At 40.4% G+C, this 24,997-nt stretch overlaps 3 protein-coding genes across 7 annotated transcripts; 1 reads left to right on the top strand and 2 right to left on the bottom strand.

Moving 5' to 3' along the window:
- Positions 1–3,457: 3,457 nt before the first annotated feature.
- LOC115665159 (transmembrane emp24 domain-containing protein p24beta2-like) lies at positions 3,458–13,531 on the top strand. 2 transcript variants are annotated; one of them, XM_030587056.2, is made up of 12 exons: positions 3,458–3,777; positions 4,334–4,658; positions 5,572–5,712; positions 5,805–5,936; positions 6,148–6,360; positions 6,477–6,698; positions 6,812–7,159; positions 7,287–7,778; positions 11,188–11,397; positions 12,253–12,439; positions 12,536–12,643; positions 13,207–13,531. In XM_030587056.2, the coding sequence occupies exons 1-12, from the start codon at positions 3,503–3,505 to the stop codon at positions 13,338–13,340; spliced, it is 2,787 nt and encodes a 928-aa protein (XP_030442916.1). In that variant the 5' UTR covers positions 3,458–3,502; the 3' UTR covers positions 13,341–13,531. The 2 variants fall into 2 exon arrangements, with proteins under 2 accessions (XP_030442916.1, XP_030442909.1); XM_030587049.2 differs by lacking the exons at positions 3,458–3,777; positions 4,334–4,658; positions 5,572–5,712; ... (3 more) ...; positions 6,812–7,159; positions 7,287–7,778 and adding an exon at positions 10,046–10,223.
- Positions 13,532–14,324: 793 nt separating this feature from the next.
- Positions 14,325–16,876, bottom strand: LOC115665157 (protein NOI4-like). 2 transcript variants are annotated; one of them, XM_030587046.2, is made up of 3 exons: positions 16,750–16,876; positions 15,164–15,346; positions 14,325–14,691 (listed from the first exon to the last, which is right to left on the bottom strand). In XM_030587046.2, exons 1-3 carry the CDS (start codon positions 16,753–16,755, stop codon positions 14,650–14,652), a joined length of 231 nt encoding a protein of 76 aa, XP_030442906.1. In that variant the 5' UTR covers positions 16,756–16,876; the 3' UTR covers positions 14,325–14,649. The 2 variants fall into 2 exon arrangements, with proteins under 2 accessions (XP_030442906.1, XP_056161633.1); XM_056305658.1 differs by having other exon boundaries at positions 14,325–14,688.
- Positions 16,877–17,680: 804 nt separating this feature from the next.
- On the bottom strand, positions 17,681–21,571 carry LOC115665990 (uncharacterized). Of its 3 annotated transcripts, none has more exons than XR_008815935.1 (3): positions 21,374–21,571; positions 18,712–20,153; positions 17,681–18,261 (listed from the first exon to the last, which is right to left on the bottom strand). XR_008815935.1 is itself a non-coding variant. In XM_056308985.1 (3 exons), exon 3 carries the CDS (start codon positions 20,086–20,088, stop codon positions 19,150–19,152), a length of 939 nt encoding a protein of 312 aa, XP_056164960.1. In that variant the 5' UTR covers positions 20,089–20,153; positions 20,449–20,637; positions 21,374–21,516; the 3' UTR covers positions 17,681–19,149. The 3 variants fall into 3 exon arrangements, 2 of the variants coding, with proteins under 2 accessions (XP_056164960.1, XP_030443658.2); XM_056308985.1 differs by adding an exon at positions 20,449–20,637 and having other exon boundaries at positions 17,681–20,153; positions 21,374–21,516; XM_030587798.2 differs by having other exon boundaries at positions 17,681–20,153.
- Between the last annotated feature and the right edge of the window lie 3,426 nt (positions 21,572–24,997).

Genomic DNA, 24,997 nt, shown 5'->3' with positions numbered 1-24,997 from the left:
ACATGTAGCAAAGAATCTCCTGCAGAAGGAATGAGCCGCTTCTTTTTCTTGGTTTTGAAGGAAGAAGACGCCACCAGTTTATGCGGGAAACGTCGTGTCCGATGCGGGTTTATGGGCAAAGGCAAGACAAAGTAAGCAAAGCTTTGGCTGCCTTCTTCACATCTCACCAACTTCAGCTGGCCCATCTTCGTCGAAAACGATTAACCTAATCCCCTATGCCCCATTACGCTAACCCAATAGAACAAACAAGAAAAGACAACAATAATTGACTGAGCTTGAGCTTGTTTTATAAAAGAAATAATGGACGGAACCAACTACAGTTCGAACTTCAAATGTATCCGCATGAAATTGACTTTAACTGATCCTTTTTATCCTGTGCCTTTTGACAAATGCGACAAAAAATCGCACTCGAGATTTTCCTCTCCACTTTTCTTTTTCTGCAATTTTTAAAGCTCTAATGCAAAATCTATTTAGCAATTAGTGTAAAGAATCTATGTATGATATTATCATACTATTAGTGATTTTGTAATACATCCTTACACGATATGAAAATACAATACATTGTGCAACCATAATATTTTCGTCTATACATTACAAAACGAAATGTTATAGAATTCATTTGATTTTGCAATAATATCCATACCCTAATAATGGCAGTTTATATCCCATGGCCTTTTTTTTTGGCTTGACTAACATCCTTAGATTTGTTTCTTTAAATGCATCAAACTATCTCCAATCCCCGTTCCGGATGCCCATCTTCCCCAAATTGCAATACGTGGTCATTGTTGCACCGTCGCTATTGTATAATATAAAGAACCCTTCTTCCTTTTTTTTCTTGTTTTTTAGGTCGAATAACCCTTCTTCGTTTCCCCTTGACGATAGATTTCCAAGTTCGTGGGTCGTAAAGTAAGATGCAATCATGGTCAAACATGCTGGATGCCGGATGGGAGTTTTAAATTCCCTTTGCGTCTTCTATATTCCCGCTACTCTCTTTATCTTCCCTCTATGGAAATTAAAGAAATAAATGAATGAAAAACACAAAACACAAAACAGAGATCTCGAGTCAGTCGCAACAAATGAAACTATTCTTACTGACCAAGAAGAAGAAGAAGAAACACACTCCCCTCGCCGTTTTTTATTTCAATCATGCCAACGAACTCAGAAAGAAAAAACACAGCTTCTTTCCTTCTTGATCTACCAACTCAAAAAATCGTATTCTAATAGACTCGTATGATCTCAGAATTTTCAGAAAGAAAGAAAACTCATGTATTTCCCCTGGCTTGAATAGCTCGACAAGAACTCAGAAAAAGAACAGCAAAAATTAATGGAGAAAAATAGCGCTGGCCAGTAATTTCCTCAAGCTGAGACTGAGTAATCGAGGATCCGGGCGATGCTGTACACGGCGAGGGCGTCGGAAGGAAAAGAGGTCGGGCTCGAGGACGGGGAGCATTCGAGGGGTGGTGTTGTGGGCAGGAGGATCGACAAGCGAGAGCCTATGCTCAAGAGCTTGAGTAGCAAGAAGGTGACGTGTTGAGGGGGTGGGGTGATGGCGGGGACGGGGAGCACTCGAGGGGTCGTTGGCAGAGAGAACAGAGGCCTAGTTGCAGGAAAAGTTTCAAAAAAGTCCTAAACCTTTTACATGGGTGTCAATTTAATACTAAATTTTTTTTATACAAATTCAGTCCTAAACATTTTAATACAGTTCCAATTTAGTCCTTTCGGCTAATTTTGGCCAAATATTGCTGACGTGGATGCCGACCGGATTACGTGGCACCGCCGACATTAACGTGAACAATTTTTAATAATATTTTAATATTTTTCTAATTTTTTTATTACTTTTTCTGATTTTTTTCTTTTTTTCTTTTTTTCTTTCTTTTCTTTTTTCCTTTCTTCTTCTTCTTCTTTCTTTTCCGATGACCGGCCACTAGCCATGGCCTCGCGGGCTGGCCTCACCTGAGCGAGGGTTGCCATCGCCTAGGCAGGCGAGGGCGAGGCCTGGCTCGGCGAGGGCCAACCCCGGCAAGGGCTCCCCTCACCAAATCTGGCTAGGCCGGCCCTTGCCCAGGCTAGGGCGGCCTCGCCAGATCTAGCCTGGACAACGAGCAACGGTGAAGGCAATTGGACTGGCTGTGCAATGACATTGGACGAGAGGGACGATAGCACAGCAAGCAACGAATAGGAGCCTGGACTGGTTGTGCAATGTGAAGACCAGCAAACATGGACTGGATGAAGGTGGCACGATAAGCGGCGTGGCTGAACAGGCCCAGCGAGTGTTGGCCTCGCCCAGGCCAAATCTGGCGAGGCCGACCCTCGCCAAGCGTCACCCGGGCAAAGGCAACGCCCGGCGAGGCTGCCCTGGCCTGGGTGAAGGCTGGCCTCACCAGATCTAGCGAGGGGAGCCCTCGCCGGGCCAGGCCTCGCCCTCACCTGACCGGGCAACGGCGACCCTCGCTCAGGCGAGGCCAGCCCACATGGCCATGGCCGGCCATTGCCAACTGATCACTGGAAAAGGAAGAAGAAGAAGAAAGGAAAAAAGAAAAAAATCAGAAAAAATAAATAAAATATTTGAAAAGATATTAAAATATTATTCAAAATTATCCACGTCAACGCCGGCAGTGCCACGTAAGCCGGTCGGCGTCCACGTCAACATATCAGGCCAAAATAGCTAGAATGACTAAATTTGCACTATATTAGAAGGTTTAGGACTAAATTGGCATCAATGTAAAATGTTTATGACCTTTTTTGACACTTTTCCCACCCAGTTGCCAAAGTCGCTGGAGGAATTTGTTGTCCCACATCGGTTGTGGAAGAGACTGGTGGTCAATTTCTAAGTGTGAGGGAAAGCCTCACCCTTTAAGCTAGCTTTTGGGGTGAGAGAGGCCCAAAACCACCTAACACTGGTATCAGAGCTCAGGTTGCAAATAAGTCTGGACCCAATAGTCACACGGAAGAGTTACAGGTTGTTACGTCTCCAACCCATGTCTTTTTCACCCCAAAAGCTAGCTCAAAAGATAGAGCTTTCCCTCACACTTAGAAATTGATCATCAGCCCCTTCCACAATCGATGTGAGATAATTTCAACAGCATTGAGGATGTTGCGGACTACTAGCTCCTTTTACAATCAAAGTGGGACAACCCCAACAGAATTGAGGATGTTGGTATCTTGCTAGAGAGTGGAGATAGATCACGGAGAGGAGCAAGAAGAAATTAAAGTGAGAGAAGAGAGTAGCAGGAGTGGAGTAGTGCCGAGTGAAAGATGGAATCAGACGTGGGGCCAGTCATGTACACATGATAACTGATAAGCGGCTCAAGTAAATTCCACGCGTACCTAATATTTTCTCTCCACTCGGTTGCCCATCCGGTTGTCCACACCTTGCAAAATAAATCATGCGGTTTAGCTTGCACCGTCCGTTATGCTTATCTATAAATAAAATATCTGTGGGCGTCTATATAAATCATTAGTGGACACAGACAGAGAGACACAGAGAGACAGAGAGAGAGAGATGGGAAGTGAGGGATATGTTCCATTGTTTGAGACTACAAGGGCCAGAGGGACGGTGGCGTACAGGGTGTTTGCAAGCACCATCTTCCTGGGGATATGCATGATATGGGCTTATAGATTGAGTCATGTGCCGAGTGAACCCGAGCACGGTCCGATCTGGGTCTGGTCTGGCCTGCTCGCGGCCGAGCTGTGGTTCGGCCTCTACTGGGTTCTCACGCAAGCTTGCCGCTGGAGCCTCGTCTATCGCCGCACCTTCAAGGATCGGCTCTCTCACAGGTCCGTCTCTCCCTCTCCCTCTCTCTAGCTAGCGTCGCGATGAAACTTGAATTGCAATGTTTACAGTTATCGGTTCAGTGGTCATCGACCATACTTGGTGATGATAAGTTTAAGAGAAGCACAGTATGCTAGCCAGCAGCAGCTGATTGCTCTTTGAACGGTCGTTGAGCATTAGAAGTTTAACCCAGAGAGAAGAGCTCCCTTGTTGAAAATTGCATGAAGTAGGTCCTTCTGATTGGATTAGGATGACGCAGAGTCCCCAGTTAGGCGGTAGCCGTATGGTCTACATAGAAATTGTAGTATTAATATTCTATAGGGAGTCTGTTTGACCTTTCTCCATCGCCACTCATGGCACTAAAGTCGAACCTGAAAGAAAAACAGATCACAAAACTCCAAAAATGGCTCACCCTCTCGAGCGAATGGTAAAGTAAACTATTTTAAATGCATAAACTATGATTAGATGAATGTGTGACTTTAATATAAAAAATTTAAACATTATTAATTGTTGGTAATTTTATTTATAGTGTGCAAATGAAAAAAATAATAACAAAAGCAGGTATGAAAAAGATCTACCTGGGGTGGACATATTTGTGTGCACGGCAGATCCCGCTATCGAGCCACCAATGATGGTGATCAATACTGTCCTGTCGATGATGGCTTACGATTACCCGCCGGAGAAAATAAGTGTCTATCTCTCGGATGACGCCGGTTCGAACATCACGTACTACGCTTTGCTAGAAGCTTCTCAATTCGCCAAGCACTGGATACCATTCTGCCGAAGATTCAAGGTGGAGCCCAGGTCGCCAGCGGCTTATTTCCGATCGCCGTCAAGCGATCAACTTAGCGCCAACGGTAAAAATGAAGAATTGTCCGCTATCAAGGTAAATAGTCTCTCTCACATGTTGATTTCCCCATTTTTAGTCAACAGGGCTAAACTGTCTATTTTCTCTTTTATTCTGATCATTGAAAAAGGAAATAATTTAATTTTGGGGGAATTCGGGGTTGAAAGTTCAACGCTCACAATAAAAATTAGGGCTTGTAAAGTTGGAGGAAATTTTCTCTAAAGGAGATAGAAGAGTTCTACCGTTGCGTGCCAATAAATTTCAATAAATGTCGATAAATATAAAAAAACTAATGTTAAAAATTAGTGGTGACTTTTTTTTTATGTAAATTGTTAGTAACTTATTAATATTTTGCAAAATTATCAACTTGTTCTCACAATTTGACATTTGCCAATATTGAACTAGCTTCCCCACTTTTATTTGCATAAATTACTAACTTTTTGGATTTATTTTACTAACATTTTGGATTTATTAACTCTCATATAAAATTACCTATTAAAATAGAGTGATTTACCAACTTATGTCGGACTAAAGAGGAGATCCTGAGTCTGAATTTGAGGAGTCTCCATAAAGAGAATCTTTTGCCATGGGCACATCTCATTCAACAATACCTCATATTTATATACTTTTTATAGAAATTATCAACTTTAATTGGAAAGAATTATCAATTTTTCTCCGATTAAATTAACAACTAATATTGAGTCACTAATGTTTGTTTGGTTATTTTAAACTACCAACTTCTATTCTCTCTCTGAACCAAGAAAAACTTTTTTTACTGAGAAACCATTTTTGGGAAGCAGAACAGCAGCATCGTCCAAGGAGATAGTTAGTTCTCTTGTAGATTACTAGGAACAATCATGTTCTGTCACTACTGCTTCGATAAAATTCGCGTAGGTGCATGCTAATCCTCAAAATCCAGATGATTCTTAATCTCTCTCAATTTCACCATCAGAAACTATATGAAGACATGAAGAATAGGATCGAAACTGCCCACAAACTCGGCCGGATCTCCGAGGATATCCGCTCAAAACATAAGGAGTTCTCTCAGTGGGATTCCTATATTTCTCGACACGATCACGACACGTTTCTTGAGGTATGCAACTTTTTATATCCTAAGCATAGTAGCTTGTAACTTCTCATGCTAATTATCTGCCGATGACTAATTAATTAGCCCGTTTGTTTCAGATACTAATCGATAGGACGACCCGGAAGGCCATGGATGCCAAAGGCAATCCGCTGCCCACACTGGTTTACATGGCTCGCGAAAAGAGGCCGCAATATTTTCATAACTTCAAAGCCGGAGCCATGAATGCGCTGGTAATGTGCGCACAGACAACAGAACTAGTACAAGACATGGAAACCGTGAATACATGCATTGATCTTGCATTAAGATGCTTTTTTTGTGAAGTTTGGTCTCAGAGTACTTGCATTTCTATCATCATGCTATGGTTTTCAGTGTCCTTATACTGACATCATCATGTGATGCAATTTTCTGAGGGCCGAATTCGTTCTCTGTTCGAAAATGCAGATAAGGGTATCATCGGCTAACAGCAACGGGAGGATCATTCTCAATGTGGACTGCGACATGTACTCGAACAACTCGGAGTCAATAAGAGACGCGCTTTGCTTTTTCATGGATGAAGAAAGAGGGGATGAGATTGCCTACGTGCAGTTCCCGCAAAACTTCGAGAATGTCACCAAGAACGAACAGTATAGCAGTTCATCAAGAGTGATTTTTGAGGTGAGTGGATATTCGCAGTCTTAGAGCTTCCTATATTATCTGTTTGCACGTCATTTTGCAATTTCGCATCATTTTAGTTGATCTTCTTGGCCGCCTCTTCTTTGATTGCATTGAAGGTGAAATTTCATGGCTCGGATGGTCAAGGAGGTGTGCTCTATGATGGGAGCGGCTGCTTTCACAGGCGAGACACTCTTTGCGGGAAGAAGATCAGCAGAAAAGTCATAACTAGATGGAGTGAAAATAGTGGAATCGACCAAAATGGAGGCATTTATAAACCAGAAGAGCTCAAGAAACTTGCAAGCTGCAGTTATGAGGAGAACACTGAATGGGGAAGAGAGGTTTAGTATTGTGTAGTATTGTCAATAGATGCCAATGAAACTACAACTGTTTAATCTGAGAAGATTGAGGACAGAAAAGGGCCTAAAAGGATTTGTTTCTGTGATTCGGGCAGATGGGCTTAAAGTACGGTTGTCTGTCGGACGACGTGATCACGGGGCTGTCAATCCAGTACCGAGGATGGAGATCCGTCTACTTCAACCCCAGGAGGAACGCTTTCCTAGGCGTCGTGCCAACCACGCTGCTCCAGTCGCTCGTGCAGCACAAGAGATGGTCGGTGGGCGAGTTCCAGATCTTGCTGTCCCGATACAGCCCGGCATGGCACGGGCTCGGGAAGATCAGCCCTGGCCTCATAATGTGCTATCTCCCCTATTGCCTCAAGGCTCCTAATTGCTTGCCGACTCTCTATTACACTATCATCCCCTCACTTTGCCTAGTGAAAGGCATTTCGTTGTTTCCAGAGGTATTCTTTACAAATCTTACTATGTTACTGTGTCCCCTTTTCAATTGCACTGCATTCAACTAGACAATGTCATCGTATCAGACAAATTATGGTCCTTTTTAGCTAAGTTTGTGTTACTATGAATCAGGTCACAAGCCCATGGTTCATTCCATTTGGATTCGTGATTTTTTGCAAATACGCTTATAGTTTGGCAGAGTACCTCTGGTCTGGCGGCACGGTCCTCGGTTGGTGGAACGACCAGAGAATGTGGCTCTACAAGAGGACTAGCTCTTACCTCTTCGCCGCCATCGACATAGTGGCAAAACTGCTGGGGTGCTCCGAGCCAGCGTTCGTGATCACTTCGAAGGTGGCCAAAGAAGGAGTCGCCCAGCGGTACGAGAAGGAGATGATGGAGTTCGGGGCCACGTCCCCAATGTTCACCATATTGACCACTCTCGCTCTGCTCAACCTGGTTTGCTTCCTCGGCGCGGCACTGAAGGGGTTCGCATCTGGGGGTGCCGGGTTCTTCGGATCGATGTCGCTGCAAGCAATTTTGTGTGCAGTTCTGATTCTTATCAATCTGCCAATCTATCATGGCATTCTAAGGAAGGATGAGGGCAAGATGCCAATTTCTACAACAGTTGCATCAACTGTGATTGCAGTGTCAGCCTGCACCATTTTTGTTTCCTTTTGATAGTAAATTAGACGATTCAAGTGGTTTTGGCTTTTACACTCACTGTAGGACAATTAGTTTATGAGGCTCTCTTTTGTTATCATCAATTGGAAGCTTTTATGAGAATAAGAATTTACATTGTCGACACTGCTGGTGGGAAAAAAAATCTCAAGCAACTTTTATCACAATTTATCTGTGGGCTAAAAAAATCTTAAGCAACTTTTATTACTATCCCTTGGTCCTAGCCGCAGAATTTTATTGTCCGTGCGAAATAAAAAAATATATTATGTTGGTAGATTATAATTAGTGTTGATAAAAATCAAAAGAATTAATAAAAAAACCGATGACATATTTTCCAGGTCAATTGTTTACATTTTATCAACGATTTTACGAAATTAACAATTTGTTTATAGTTTGCAAATTAACAATTTATGAACTGTCTTACCAAGTTTCACTAGTATAACTTACTAATGTTTTGAATTTTACTCTAATATGAAATTACTAACATGAATTCGAATGACTTACTAACTTTTGTCAGATTTTATTACCAATTGTTTTGTGGTTACCAACTTCCATTCAAGTTACTTACCATTCTTTCGTGTTTTATCAATTTTTCTATCTAATTACCAACTTTTATTTGTCTTGGTTTGCAAGTCGTTATATTTTGCTCAACTCATTCGAGAGATTACCAATCTAATTTGGTATGACTTGCCAACTTTTTTTCCCAATTAAATTATTACCTAGTATTTGGCTATCGATTTTTTTTTAGTTACTCACTTACTTGACTATTTTCGATTTTCCAACTTTTCTTGTGATTTACGAACTTTTTTTTACATTTCTTGCAATACATTATATTTATCAACTTTTCACTATCTTTTCTCCAATTAAATTGTAAATTATTTTTAGGTTACCAACTCTCATTTAAGATACTCAGCTCATTTAACTTTCTTTTAATTACCAGTTTTCGTTATACTTTATATTTTTTAATTACGTCTTATATTTACCAACTCTCATTTAAGATACTTAGCTAATTTAACTTTCTTTTAATTAGTAGTTTTCCTTATATTTTATATTTTTTAATTACATCTTATATTTACCAACTCTTATATAAAATTACTAGATTCAATTTAATTAATTACAAATTTTAATCGTTTGAATTATCAACTAGTTTTAGATTATCTACTCTTATGAATTAGTTACAATGTTTATTTAGTTTGTTTTAATTTATCAACTTTTTATTATTGGGTTACTTAATCTAGAAAAAAACTGGTAAGTCATTCAAATAAAAATCGATAGTTTCATTAATAATTGGTAAATTTAAGGTTTTTGTAAGAAAGACAAACAAAAGTTGGTTAAGATAAAAGAAGTTTTTGTTTTGTTTGAGATAAGAGAAGTTGGTAAGTTTTAAAAAAAAAAAAGGTTGCTAACAAATATAATAGGAGTTTAGTATCGCAAAACTAGTTGGCTAACTTAATTGTGGAAAAAAAAATAGTTGGTAAGTAGACAAATTAAAATGGTAATAAAATAGAAAAAGTTGGCAAATCTAAAAAACAAATAATCGTGGTGAAAAATTCACATGAAAGTTTGTACATAACCCAAAACCAATTGGTAGAGAAAAGTTAGTAAGTCATATAAAAAAGTTCAGTAATTTCACTAAATAAGGGTTGCATCGAAGGTGTTGATAAGAAAGATATATAAAAGAATATAAAAAATAAGATAATTTTTTTTATCAGAGATAACAATAGTAAATAACTAAAAAAACAAACAAGTATTAGTAACTAACTCAAATAGAGCTGGTAATGCAAAACCAATTAGTAACTTAATTGGAGAAAACTTAGTTATTATCCCAATTGAGGTTAATCATTTTTAAAATTGGTAAACTTACAATTTTGTATGTAAACAAAATAAAAGTAATAAATTTAATCGATATCGTTTACGGTCAGTTTATCCTCACGGGATTGAAAATATCTCCATTAATTTATAAGATGCTTAACAAAGGGTTCTTGAAGAGTCACAAACCATCCCAAAATTTGTCAAGAAGACATGTTTAAGAAATCGTTCACATCAGAAGACCGCATAAGGATTGTACGTTGTAAATGCAAGAAATTCCGACTGTAAACATGACGAAAAAGGTCGGGGAAAACAGAAGGATTCGCTTGGTTTTATTTCAATAAAAAAACTACCGCACTGTAATTGTCGCGGAGACATTAATTTAAAGTTTGACTTCCTCCTCAAACTTCATCGTAGAACACGGGAAGAAAGAGTTCCGTTTTCTTGAGGGAGCCCACCAGATTCCCACAAACTGAAATCCAAAGTCCGAGTGTTCTTGTGCCTCCCTTCGCATCGCTTGATAAGCCATCGCCTGATCTGAGAGCTGAGGTCTTATCAGCGAGTGTGTTCACGATCCATAAGGCACGACATTCTTCGCTTTTGTTGTTTTTTCCCCGACTTTGTCTCGATCTCTCTTGCTCTTTCTCTGCTTGGGTCTCTTTTGGCTTCCTGTTTTGGTCCCTGAATTTTGGTGATGAATTGTTAGATTCTTGAAATCGATTGTGGTGGGATGTTATTCGCTGCTTATGATTCGTGCCTGGGACGAGGTCTGCAGTTGATAAAGATCGCTTTTTGTTGATAAATTCGAGGAGGGATTTTTGTTCTGTGTGAACGTTGACCGAGTGCATGTTTGTGGTGATGATTGGAATGGCATTTCGAGGGAGTGGTAAAGAAAAAAATCGAAACTTGGCTCTAATTTTGTTATCTAGAGAAGGGATTTCTTCTTCCTTGTGTTTTTCTTTTGGTTCCTGGCTTTTCTCGATCACTATTTTAAGGAGGGCACAGTTCGTCTGTGCTTCAATTGCCCCAGTGGATGCTCTGTTGGATCTCTCTTTCGAAAGAGAGGAAGGAAGCAATGTGGGTGTGGAGTGACTGTCAAATTTTTATTTTTTTTTGTGGCGTTGTAGCTTTAGAGCTTTGTTGTCCTGTGCATGGCTGTAATGGTGACCGCAGAAGTGAGTGAATGATCTTTTAATGTGTTGTACCTTTAGAAAATTGCTATGTGCAAGTGCAAGGATTTGGCATTGTGCAGATAGTCTGCAGAATGCTAAGTAATCAGTTTTTTGGCTGGATGAAGGATTAGAAGCTGTTAAGTGCATATAGACTGATATTGAAAATTAACTTATATCTGTTTTAACTGCTATTGTTTTTGAAATAAAGCACCTCCTAAAAGCTAGAAGCAAGGGTTGAAAAGTCCTCTCAAACACCTCTGAAGACTTCAATTTTATTTCACCTTTTGGTTTTGCGTGTTGGCTGTAAGAAACTGCCAAAGGATGATCATCTTGTTTTGCTTCATTGAATAACATGCTGTTTTCTGAATCTGCAGATGAATTCTCATGCACCTGGTTATATGTTGACTGTGGTTCTGGGGCTATTTCTATCCCTACATGCGGTATCTGGAATTAGATTTATGATTGATAGGGAAGAATGCTTTGCCCATGATGTTCAGTATGAAGGGGACACTGTTCATGTATCTTTCGTGGTGATCAAATCTGATTCAGCTTGGCATTACAGTCAAGATGGTGTTGATCTTGTGGTAAGCTTCAGCTTTTGTTTGAGAAGTTACTTATTGCAGTGACTGTTCTTTGATGTGCAAGAAGTGCTCATCCCTAAGTGCAATGGTTCATGTCATTGGCTTAACTGGGTTGTGTTTTGTTTTTATTGAAAGCTGGTGATACCTTGATGATTTGTTTTTGGGGATGACCATCATGTCTTGCTCTATTCTTACCCAGTTAATTCCTTGCTTGGCAGTAGTCAAACAATTTAAATGGGCAGATCAGTTGTGCGATTTTTTGAACCTCTTATTAGTCTCTGCTGCCTCAGACAAGGCATCGCTGTGACTGTTTTTGGCAAATGTTGACACTATGTGTATCCCTTCTTGAAAACTGGGATAAACAAAATGTTGGTTCTTGGATATTAGGACATAGACAGGGTAAAGCCAGTATAGGCATGTTAGAATGCTTATCGGTTCTTATTTTGGGTAATTCTGAAGTAATCGATTAGAAGTTACTTTGCTGCAATATAGTGTGACACACTTCATCTTGGAAAGTAGGCAAGTGAGAGTTCTTAATAGCACATGGTTAATGGATCAGATTTAATGTACATGAAATACTGTACTCACATATACTTCTTTTTGTGAGGGATGCTGATTGTCTTCCTAAAGGAGATTCTTCGTTGAAGTTTATTAGCCTTTGGCAGCCTAGATGGATCAACTAGATCTTGCATATGCATATTTAGTTTTCCTTTTTCATGTTTGTTGGAACATGCTTTGAATTAAAGTCATGTTGATTATCCAATTCGTTAATTCTGTCAATAGCGTGCTTATCGATCTTTAACCTTTTGATAATGACCTAGATAACTGTACGTACTTTGCAACTTTTGAAATTGTCAGGTGAAAGGACCTTCTGGTAATCAGATTCAAGATTTTCATGACAAGATCAGTGAGAAATTTGAGTTTATGGCTCACCATAAGGGTGTTCATCGGTTCTGCTTTACTAACAAGTCTCCTTATCATGAAACCATCGACTTTGATGTACATGTTGGCCATTTTGCATACTACGATCAGCATGCAAAGGACGGTAGGACTCTGCCTTTTTTCTGTTCTTTTGTCTCTTGAAAACTTTATGAATATACCATGTGTAACTCTTTTTTATCTGTTGTGAATGTATCTGCAGAGCATATCAACCCCTTGTTGGAACAGATAGGGAAGTTGGAGGAGGCTCTCTACAACATTCAGTTTGAGCAGCATTGGCTGGAGGCTCAGACTGAGCGTCAAGCAATTGGTAACAAATTTTATGTCAAGTCCTCTTGCTATTCCAACCTTGTTTCATCTCCAACGGAAATAACTTTCCTATTTTAATGCTGAGTGGACCACCATAGTTTGATTCGACTCCCGTTTTCTCCAAAATCTCGAAGGTTATCACAAAGGTTATCACAACGTCTGCTCTTAAAAGACCTTTGGAAGTAAATTTCCCACAAGACAAGTTGAAAGCTATTTCTAGAGCCTTTGACAAGCTCATTTTATCCATTTGATTGACATAACCAGTCAGTTATATTGTTTATGATCCTGAAAATAATAAAACGTACCTAACTTGGCAGCAGCTGAAGAGGCGGACTTAGAAAACAAAGAAGGCAACAAAAAAGAAGATACGTGTTTGGTTGAGTGGGTTTCAAATGGTCATGGGTTTCGTTTCCATGTGTAATCTGCTTGATGTTTTGAAGTGTCTTATCACCACACTAAATGAAATGGGGATGACCTTGCTAATCAAATATTGTGTTCAATGATGGACATTACTTAGATATTGCATTCAATGAATCCTCATTCTATGATGATCTGTGATCGCAGTGACCGACGCAATGAGCAGAAGGGCAGTCCATAAGGCTTTCTTCGAGTCAGCAGCACTTATCGGGGCAAGCGTTCTCCAAGTTTACCTTCTCCGCCGCCTTTTTGAGAGGAAGCTCGGTATCTCTCGAGTTTAACATTGATACTGTCCGATGACGCTTAATTAATTAGAGATTTTGGTTACCAACACCAGTCTTCAATTCTTTCTTTTAAATATCCATGGAGACATGTATAGACAGGGAAACTGTTTACTTTGGGAAACGTGATATGGTAGATGACTTGGAGGTGAAAAACAGAATGCGTCAGGCCACGAAGAAAAATTGGGAAATTCTATAGGCTCCATCGTTAAGTTCATGGCAATTACCACTTATTCCTAACAGAGAGTGACGCTCGATTCAAATTGAAGCAAAAAGAAGGAAAAGATGGATAGCCATATCTTAACAGGTTCGGAGTTGCAATTACTGGGCTTGGAACCTTGGTCTCATTCTTGAGGTCTTTCACCGTCGATGCGTAACAGAAGTAGGTTGCAGGGGTGATATTGGAGCCATGTCATTCATACCGGTCGCAGGAAAAAGGAAGAGGAAAAAGCAGAGTGTCGATCGATCCCACCAATTTGTGGAATTTATCAACTACATCAATGATGTATGGCAAAAAGGTCATAGGCAAAGCCAGTCCGCAACCACAATCGCCGTTTTGCGTGCACACAACTTTGCAAACTTACGTTCTTTTCGGAACACATGCGCTCGGAGACATTTTTCTTTCACGTCCAATATCAACATGCCTTAAGACTCTTCCTTTTTCCGTAAACAAAGAAGAAGGGGAGCATATACATTTCTCCTTGTTACGAACTGGATTACCAACATCTTGAAATCGTCATTGGAACGATCCCTCAGCAGATTCGTGGAGATGACTTTTCCCCATGTCGAAGAGAGTTAACACCTAAATTCCTAAATAAAGAGAAATGAAATACGCATATGGCTATGGCTCACGATGTTCCCCCAACCAGAAACATCTGTTAGCTTGATGATAGAGGAAACAGTCGTAAGCTCGTATTTATATGCCTTAAAGCTTCAACAACATGCCCTTCAACGATGATGTATAACAATAAACTAAACCAGAGGGGAGAAAATAGGCAAAGACATTTCACAGACAGATCCAATTCACAAATACACAAAGCAGATACTTAATAAATTAACGATAGAACTAAGCAGCAGGAGAGAGAGCGAGAGAGAGAAAGAGAGAAGCATACTGCTGATAGATTATAGTAAGCATAACGCGTCATTATTTACTCATCCCCACAGACCCCACATTTACACCACGAGGAGCGATTCCAGCAAGAATAACAATGGCTCTAAACTGTTTGTATCTTCTTCAAGTGAACATTCTGGGGCTGCTTTAGCCTAACGAAGCGCGTCTTTTTTGGGAGCTCCTTGCCAGAGACCCTCGTCAAGATTCTGCTGGGCTCTGAATGCAGCAAAACCATTTCTTCTGAGTGCAGCAAAGAATTCACAGTAAGAGAGAGCGAATCAGCAAAAGTTGGGAGTCATGAAAACAAAAAAAATAAATAAGACTTCCAGCACCCAGACGTGGTTCATATATAATTGAGTCCAACTCTCATCCAATTCTTGCTCGCGCTGTACAGAATAATAGCATCTTTTGGATGGTCATTTTGAATGATTCAAATACGAACTAGCAAGGAGCGCCCAACCTGCTTAGTTTTATGGCACTGTCAAATCAATTTTTTCCCCTATCTGTGCAAGTTTGAGATTTCTATTTTGCATTCCTACATTTTCATCCTGACTAGCATAGCATATAAGAAAGTCTAAAATTAATTGTTCAACGGTTTAACTACTACATAATTGCAATCTTAAAAGATTATCCCAGAACAAATGACTGCAATAATTACTGCATCCCACACGTCTTAAACAGTTTGTTCCCAGGCTCTCAAGAAACAACTTACAGTTGGAGGTTTGCTCAGATCAACAGAGTGTTTAACTTGAGGGTTGGCCTTTCCTGGAGATTCAGGCTTGCCACCAGTCTTTTTTTCATCCCTTGCCTTGTTAAAGATGACAGTAAACCCCTCGGCTGAAGCAGGGTCATTCACATCCCATTCACCAAACTTTGGCAATGGCTGCCCCTTTTCCTGTTGGAGCAAGGAACAGATTGTTGAATGCACAAAATCTTCACCTCACTTCAGTCGCCACACGAAACATAACTATGGAACTATGGATTACATAGGGTGCACAACGCAACTTGTCAAGATAACAATTATAAGCAGAATAATTTCTAAATTTCTTAGACCACATGGTGTATATGTTAAAACATAATACAGAGGAACTCATTCTTGAATTAGATTAATGAAGAAACAGCTATATTGAATAAGCTGCACAGTGTGAAGATAAGAACAGTCACAATCAACGATGAAGACCAACAGCACCAAGACCTGGATCTGAAAGAAGTTAAGATGCCTTTAAGCAGTGGCAATTCTGATTCCAAGAAAAGGAATATGACCGGTGAGATTAGTACCTCTCGCGATAATGTGAAAAACAGTAATGATCATTCGATCGAACAATCTCCATGGTCCATTCACCGTTTCCATGATTCACACACATGGTAGGTTGCTTTAATCCCTTAGAGAAACCGGATAACATGCAAGCACAATGTTTCCTTCAGTGGGAAAGCTATAATCAGATATGATCCTCAGTCCTATCATATAATTACGTAGATAAGTTTGCTTCACCGTACAGGCTTCCCGCGAAATGGCAGCATAGATTCAGAATAGACCAGATCATCCTAATTCCTAAGCGACAATACGATGTAATACACCATGGAAAACTTTAAGAGCAGAAAAGGTTGAAGCAGATAAGCCACAACTTAAGTGCTTCCTCCATTCAAAGTAATTGCGCCACCAGACCCCATTACGCATAACAAACCTTCTCCCAAACAGGCTCACCTCACTCAAAGCAAGCTCCGACCCGGAAAACACGCGAAACTAATCGATCATCTCCTAAACACTCCACTTCCTCACTCAGATTTTTCCAAACGGACGACGCTTCACGGGCGACCCACCAATGGATTTCGGGGGAGGAAATTGGCGATGGAGGATCCACAATACTACTCCGTCGCCATTCAAAAAAAAAAATTACCGAAGAAAGAAAAATTAAAAGCACGCGACGGAAATATCCCACTGACGTCACTTTCAATCACGAAAAACCCGAATTCAGTAAGCTCCCCGAGACCCGGAACTGCTTCCCGATCGGTGCGAAGGCTAAAAATCAAACAAGATTCGCAGCTGATTCAAACCTAAGAAGCTCCGGCGCACGGCCAAAAACATCAACAATCCGACCGAGCATCCACTCAGCTCAGCGCGACCCGGACAGCGAGAAGAAAACAAGCAGTAACAGCAAACACCCGACGGAAACATCATCGGAACAAAAAAAAAAGAAAGAGCTCCTGGCAGCAAGATGACGTCGTACGACGGAATCGAGCAAAGACAGAGCGCGGAAGGATCGATCGAAGTTCAGAGGGTTGAGCCGATTCACGTACCGACATGAATCCTAGAGAGAGAAATCTTCCGGGAGGAGCCAAAAAAATGAACTTCGGAGAGAGAGAGAGAGAGGAGAGAGAGAGGGGTGATGAGTTGGGCCGAAGAACGGACCTCACAGCATGTGAAGCTATTATGCTGGTCTTTTTCCTTTTTTCCTTTTTTTTCCTCTTTTCTTTTTTTCCACGGGGGAATTTTTGCCCTCCGACAACAGTCGTCCAACGGCGTTACCTCCGTCCGTAACGGTGACTGCGGAGCGCCCGTGTCGCCGTTAGCGCAACGTCACCGGTGACGTGGCGCTATCATTAGGGACATGATGAGTCGGTCGGAGGATGAGCTGGCAGGTGATGGCACGGTGGTCCTGGTGGATGCGGAAGTGCCGCTGAGTATTTTCTCGTGTTGGTTTTTATGCCAGATGTATATATTATCACCATGTTATGATGATGCATTCGATGCATTAAATATCTTTTATTTTGAAAATTCGAAGATGGAAAAGGACAGATTTTTTTTCGAATTCTGATAATTTACGGAAAAATTAAATTTATTCCAAACTATCGGCACGTATCGCTATCTCGAATTTTGAAATGTCTCCACTCCAATGCGTTTCCCGTCAACTTGAGGTCTGGAATCGTTTTGCCCGGTCTTTTCACGTTTTGGTGGGTGAACGAATCACGTCTCGGGGCGACGACTTTTCATAATTGCAAATTGCGGGTTTTGAATATCCTTAAGTCGTACCAATACGAGTCTTATCAATGCTTTCAGCGCGCCGCTTGAGTCCCGGTCTTCATATTTTTCTCGTCTGTATTGTGAAAGGCCAATACCGCCCAGAAAGAAGAGGGAGGAAGAACAGGCACGAAACGAAAGGCGCAGCACGTCCAAATTAAGAAGCGCAAAAGGAAATTGCACAGACGTGTTCAAAATTAAATGGGCTAATAACACCAAATACAATATTTATTTCTCAAAAGAGCAACGAAGCAAGAAGGACAACCACCAAAATTTATTCAAACACGAAAGCCAACCAAGCATTGTTTTGTTATATAATGTCATGTTGCTGCTTTTTCACACTTGGCAAACCCAGATATCTAGGTTGTCCTCTCTCTGTCTCTCTGCAGAGGAGCTCAAGGCGCCATCCAGGACAACTAATTGTCTCATTTCTCAAGAGATGACTGAGTTTGTGAGTTCTGCGTATTCAGGGAGATTCTGACAGGACAACCGTGTATAGACAATAAACTATTGCAAAGCCATTTAAAGTTAATGTGCATATTCCTGTCAAATGTGCAGGTCCTGTGCCAAGCCCACAACAGAATTCACCATGTCTGGGGAAAGATTATATAAAGTGTACCTCCATGGACAGGTTTCAGTGACAGTTCAAGCTGCGTGTCTCGAGGGCACCAGCTGGAGACAGGCTAAGGAAAAACAGGGCTCAATGTCTTATTTTGTTTCCTCGGTACCAATTCAAGCATCTTCGTTTACTAAAAATATTCCACCTCGTGGGTCTGCAGTTCACGAGAAGCCTTGCTCCTTTCCCGTTGCCACCAAATAAAAAATGAGGATCAGTCAAGTTTAGCATCACTTGACAAGGAAGAAATAAAAAGAGAGGAAGAAATGGCAAAGGATTCTGATCCGTTCTTGTAGAATTGTTAGTAGTGTAAATGATATAGCCTGAGGAAGAAGAAAGAAGCACTTGAAGTTAACAATACTAGCCGCATACACTTTGTTGCGGTTGATACTGAAGCACACAGAGCCAAATGTTTAATTCTAAAAGTTATTAACTGCAGCATAAGCTTTGCCTCTACATATCAGTTCTCTCTCTATTCCAAAGAACCGTGGGAATGCTACACCAGCTAAGAGAGGCTATCATGGGACTAGTCAACACCAATTGCACGCAATAATCATGCCTTGTCATTTGCGCACTCAAACCAAAGCTTTAACAGCTGTAGTGATGTCAAAAGCCACATAAGAACATTGCAGCATACCTATCTATCCAAGTCAGCAAAGTTACCGATAGCAGTTAACTGCACATTTAGCCCTCTGAACCGATACTCCTGACTATGCCATTTGATTATGCTGACCACCTTGTCGCAGAACTAAATGTCAATATATAATTGGATTCCCATGTTCGCGGTCGCTCATTGGGGTCAAATATATGTTGCTCATTGGGGTCAAATATATGTTTCATCTTAAGACTAATCTGCAGAAACCTCATCGCAGGTCCTGGCCATGAAAATGTAATTCAATCAGCAAAAGCCAACAGGAAAATGAAATTGACACTTTTTCTAAATGACTCATCTGAATTCTGCATAGGCACTAGCTCTATCACTGTCGCAATTTCTTTGCTTAAGATGTCTGTGGACTTGATTTACAACAACCCAAGCCAGTACAAGCCGATGGCTTCAGTTTCCTTACTCGTCATCTTCACTAATTTCGAAGACTGAAAACTTTATGGGCAAAGTATTTGGACTCGTCTGCTTTCTGTTTCTGGATCTGCACAGAGAAACCACCGATCCTCGTGGAGTTGCTGGAGTACCAAGATTTCGGGAGGCCATAATTAAGGATTTCCCAACTCTGCTTCTTATTACGGCATTGCTTAAACTGCCAGGGCTTGGCTTAGTTGAAGACAATGTAGTCAACAGTCTTGGGGGTGTTTCAACTGCAAACTCTGCTGAAGCATCCACTTGAATGCTTGGGCAGTTATAGTTAAGTTTACTCTTCAATTGTAGTCTTAATGCTCTAGACTGAAAATCAGGGTTAGAAGGGCTACCAAAACTGTTCACCTCACTGAAATTTGTAAAGTATCTATTAATGATACCACCAACTGATATAACTTCTGATGACGTTGTGTTAGAGTGCTCATTATGTGTGCTGGATTTCCTTTCATTCAGTTGCACAACCTCACTTGTGCCTTTTGGAGAACTCTGAACACCGGTAAATGGATTTTCTTCAGTTCTAAAATGCCAGTTCATGTCGATTACATTAGTTCTATCTTCTTTGGAGCTACCTTCCCATCTATGCTTATTTCTCTTCTTTTTCTTTGGACCACGAATATCCCTTTGAAGCTGTGGTAATAGAGGTTTACCGTAGTGAGATCCCTTGGCTCCATATTTGTCCATTCTCTGAATGTTATGAGGCAAGAGAAGGCTCTGAGATTTCGAAGGGTCAGTGTCACAAACATCTGAGACATGATTGCCTATAGCTATGCAGTGATGTGAGCATGGCTGACTTAAACATTCTAAACATGTTATATCCAAGTGAATAAACCAGGACCCTTCGATTCCCTGGAAAGCATATTTTACTGGCATTGAATTCGGCAGGTAATAGAGGCATGACCTACGCTCCACCATCACTCCATCAACCCTAATCTCTCCTATTTCCGGAAAGCAACTGAAGTGAGCTCTCTCAAGGACCCCTACAAAAGAATAGAAGTGAGTGCAGTCAGATTGTTGAGGCAATGGCGAGCATCAAAAAGTGATCCAGAGTGCAGACTTAACTCCAGCAGGACAGTGAAGTAGGTAAACGCGTATGTATTGTCAATTGAGAGCAATTCAAGTATAGAACCAGAATGATAGGGGGGGCACATTAAAAACCAAAGGAATGTAAGCAAAATAAGTGATTGATTATCTATATTTTTGGTTGGCAATAACTCAGTGGGAGCTAAACTTGCAGCAAGCTAGAAATTAATCAAAGAAGCAGGGAAGCCTTACATTCAGATGATACTTCAAGAACCCAAAAAAGAGGAACGCTCAAGAGAAAAGCTCAACCTACTCATTCCAAATGCGTCGCCACCGCAGACCACAGCAAGACTAACGCAGGTTGTATCTCTAGCTAAACGGCCACAACAGCGAAGACCCGTCAACACCACAGTTTAACAATTGATCTGTCCGAGATTTGACCTTTCATGCAGCAGTGAGCAAAACATGCAATACAAAACAAGTTTCTCCAAAGTCAAATTTACATTCAGTTCCCTTAACAAGATGCATTAGCTCTAGATATCCTGCTAAATTGAATTACGAAAACTTAACAGCCAGCATCATCCTCCATGAGTTTATCATGACCGTCACTTTCATTATCCTACCTGGGAGGGCGCCTCATGCAATCGAGTAGTTGCAACTGCCCCCATCAAAATGGCCATTTTCCCCCCAATATGTAAGCTTTATGTATGTATAGGAAAATTAATCTCACCACCTAAACTTTGCGTTAGCGGCAATCAATAGCGATTAAGCACAGGATTAAGCAAAGTGATCAAGCATCTCTCTTTAGAGGCTCTGTGTAATCTTTCCGGCAAAGCGCCGAAACCTATCGCTTTCGTCTCCGCTCGTCCTGACCGTCCAAGAGAATGACACGAAGTCTCTTCGATCTCAACTCGAAAAGCCTCGCCCGTCTGCACAAAAAACTAAAAAAAAAAACCAAATGAACTCAACAATCTGCGCCATGTCGAGGAAATCGCACGTCCTCCGTCGCCGGGAGCCACACGATTCTCGAAGCGAACTAGAGGCTTCAGGCGCACGATCGATCACGCGAGAAACCGATCCGATTGATCCGAGGGAGGAGGCATTATCGACCGAGAGGAACCGAAACCCCACGAAGCAGAGCGAGAGAGAGAGAGAGAGAGAGAGAGGAAGAGCTCACTCTTTAGGTCCGAAGCCGTGATGGTGGGAGCGACGGAGACGGCGATGCGAGTGCCGATGCCGGTGACGGTGAACACCGGTACTTCGGCACGACGAGACGGTGAAGAAGAAGACATGCGACTGTGCGGACTGGGAGTGAGAGTGAGCGGAGGTTTTTTCGCACCGACTGCGGGAGCAACGACGATTGGAATGGGTCTGCCTTTGCAGTAGAAACGCCTGTATGTGATCGTGAAAAAATCAACGGTCTATATTTTCCTCAAATTTTTTTAACTATTGGTAAATTCGCGACGAATGTAAAAAAACATATTCATTATCGGGTTGATAACGTGAAAAACTTCAAAACTGGTACATCCGTAACAAATTTACCCACCATTAGCTTTCATCAAATTTTATCATTAAATTTGCTGACATGGATGACGCACGGTGACGTGACAAATCCACCTGGAAATCCATGGGTTTAATACCATAAAAAATCTCACATGGTATCAGAGCAAGGAGGTCCCGAGTTCAAATCTTTTTGGGCCATATTTGCCTCCCTAATTAAATGTCTACGCTTAGTACTAGGCAAAAAAGAAACCAGACTAACCTTGAAGGAGAATGTTAGAGAACCACATATTCATTTAACAGCTTAAGCTTTTACAATAGTTGGTTGTAGTCCCACCAAATCTCACATAAACCTAGTTTTGGATTTTTTCCTAGTATTAAACCTATGAATTTCCACGTGAACTTGCCACGTCACCATGTATCATCCACGTCAGCAAATTTAATGGTAAAATTTGAAGGAAGCTAATGGTGGATAAATTTATCACGGATATACCAATTTGGAGTTTTTGATGGTTAAAAAATTATTTTTGGGTAAATTTATCATAGATATACCAGTTTAGGATTTTTGGTGATCAAATAATTAATTTAGGTTAAATTATATATTTTTCATTTCGCACGGGAAATTTTGGTTGTTCTTTGGGCTCACAACATTTCTTTTATTCTCAAATGGAAAAATGTGTTGAAATGGTTAGCAAACGGATATTTGAGATTTTTTTCGTAGTATAAACCCATCTCTTCTTTGTTATACTCCAAGAAATACACTATTCATGAATAAAAAAGAATGTCTCTTTCTATAGCACCGCACTATGTCTAAGAGATAATAAAGAAAATGAAAAGTGTACTAAAAATTGTAAAACTTGTCACGAAAGTATAATCGAGTCTTAAAATTTCAAAAAAATGCAATCAAGTGCTAAAATTTTTCACGAAAATGCAATCGAATCTTAAAAATTTAAATTAATGCAATTGAGTGCTAAAATTTGTTACGAAAGTATAATCGAATATTAAAACTTAAAAAAAATGTAATCAAGTGCTAAAACTTGTCACGAAAGTATAATCTAGTCCTAAAACTTTTAAAAAGTGCAATCAATTCCTTCTATTAACTCCGTCCAACTTGACAAACGGAAAATGCTAACAAGTTTTAGAATTTGATTGCACAAACTTAACAAGTTTTAGGACTTGATTGCACTTTTTAAAATTTTAGGACTTAATTACACTATTATAAAATTAGACTGATTGCATATTACACATCCATTATTTAGAGAGTCTAATAAATTGTGCAGATAAATTTTGAATTTTAATATCACCAAGCTAGTACTCTCCTAAAGAAACATATGCTAAGGCACGAATAATAACCATTCTATTTCTCTGTTATTTATTTTTCTGTTCTCGAGAATATGTTTAGAACAGAAGTCCGTTTGGCAACGCAATTTCATTTTTCTATTTCTGGGACAAAGTTTTAGCTCTGAAATAAGTTTGGAACATAAATGAAAAGTAGAAACTTTCTATTTCTAGAACAGAAACAGAAATAGCAATTCTTTTAAAAGCTAACTCTCGCTACATGCGGCTGCCACCCGCCCGTTTGCCGATATACGAATTCTAGATCTACTCTATCAAACAAATTTCTATTCTGGGAACAAAAATTTTGTGTCCTTATCAACTATTCTTTCTACTTAGAAATAGAAAAAGCCTCTAATCTGGCTCCTTGTATTGCAAATCGATCTGATTAAGTTTTGGCGCGATCCGAGTTATGACCCTTCGATGTAGTGGCAACGTCTGGAGAAGCAGATGCCTAGGATGAGTCGTTTCTACAGGAGGTTTTGTGCCGGTCCGTCGACACAGGTTTTGATGCAATGAAGCAAGTTGATCACGTTTCGAGTTTTAAGGGCTGTGTGCTACGATAAATTAGGAGACTGTTTCTGGAACTCGCAAAATGACACGTGCCGCGACATCTAATGCCAAGTCTGCAGTTCCGAACTGCGAGTTCAGTCCAGCGGACCAGATTGTAGATTCTTCACGTGGCCGAGCAGAACATGTGTCTAATACGATTTAGAGGGCTCATCTAGTCTTCAGATGGACATCAGTGTTATGAGTTGTTTTAACCATTGAAGCTCAAAAAGCTTTTGAGTTTGATGGTGAAAGCTTCAGCTTAAGGTCAACTGTCCCTGAAGCTGTGCTCCAATCCAAGAGCAAACTATTGATTCAATACGACTCTCGCAAGAAGCATCAGAAAATCGAGTATTGATTTGATACGAGTGTTGATTCGGGTTTGATCCGAATGCTCACTCGAGGGATATTTCCAACTCTAATATCAGCCTCGACAGACCTAACACAGAAGAATATTGTGAATACTTGAAGAAGAAAAGTCTGAAAGAAATGTTCGTAAGTTATCTCATGACAGTGGCTAACATTAAGCGGCAGAAGCGCTTTCAGCCTTCTATCATCACTAGCGCTGTCGAATATAATGCAAAACTCCTGAGTCTACTACTGTGAACCGTTCAAACACATAATGCCGGGTGCTGAAAACGTCATGAATTTTTTTTATTTTATTTATCGACTTAACGGATTCATGAAAAACAAGTACATATCTGTTATTAGGTGTTGATGGATCCTTTTTTTTTTTTTTTAAGTTAGCGCCTTAACATTGCATGCCTTTTGTCTTCACTAGCAGTAGTAGCTTCAATTCTTGAGATTGTATAGCCTGAAAACAAGTTAAAATCTGCCTGCGGCGCGTTGAGCGTGTGATTGAATCCAGGGTATTCTTAAATTTCAACGCCAGAAGGTGCAAGAAAACCTTGGCTATTGATTGCAAAAGAGATACAGAAATGGCATCCGATTCGGCAATTATTTCGAGCCGTTGACCATGTAACTTTTTGATGCTGCTCCGGATTTTCTTCTCTTAAAAGTACATGCTTTTTTTCCTACCAAATATGGCGGTTTCCAGAGGATGCCAAGTTGTTTCACCTATGTAAGGCCTTGCCGAGTACCTGTACAGGCATCAACTCCAAAAAACTGAGAGAAGTTTGAAGGCAAGCACGCTCTATGCCTTGATTACCATCGTTTCATGATAATGACTGTATTCTTTCTGAGGCCGTTTTTTTCCTGATTGCAGCACCTAATCAAGGACATTATGCATGGTTTTTCCCCTTTCCATTTTCGATGCATGTATTGATAAATTGAAATATTTCGTTTTTTATCGTCGTTTTCCTAAGCTTATAACTTTGCCCTCTTACTTTTTCCACAAACGGCTTTAAAACCATTACTTTTCCGCTCAATTTCCTTATGCTGTTCGCACTACTCGGTG

This window comes from Syzygium oleosum, unplaced genomic scaffold (genome assembly GCF_021117445.2).
Source record: "Syzygium oleosum isolate NSW1041296 unplaced genomic scaffold, Sole_v2.1 Sole_v2.02, whole genome shotgun sequence".
Taxonomy (NCBI): domain Eukaryota; kingdom Viridiplantae; phylum Streptophyta; class Magnoliopsida; order Myrtales; family Myrtaceae; genus Syzygium; species Syzygium oleosum.
The sequence above is the reverse complement of the archived record's forward strand: the minus strand, read 5'-3'. Positions and strand labels throughout refer to the sequence as shown.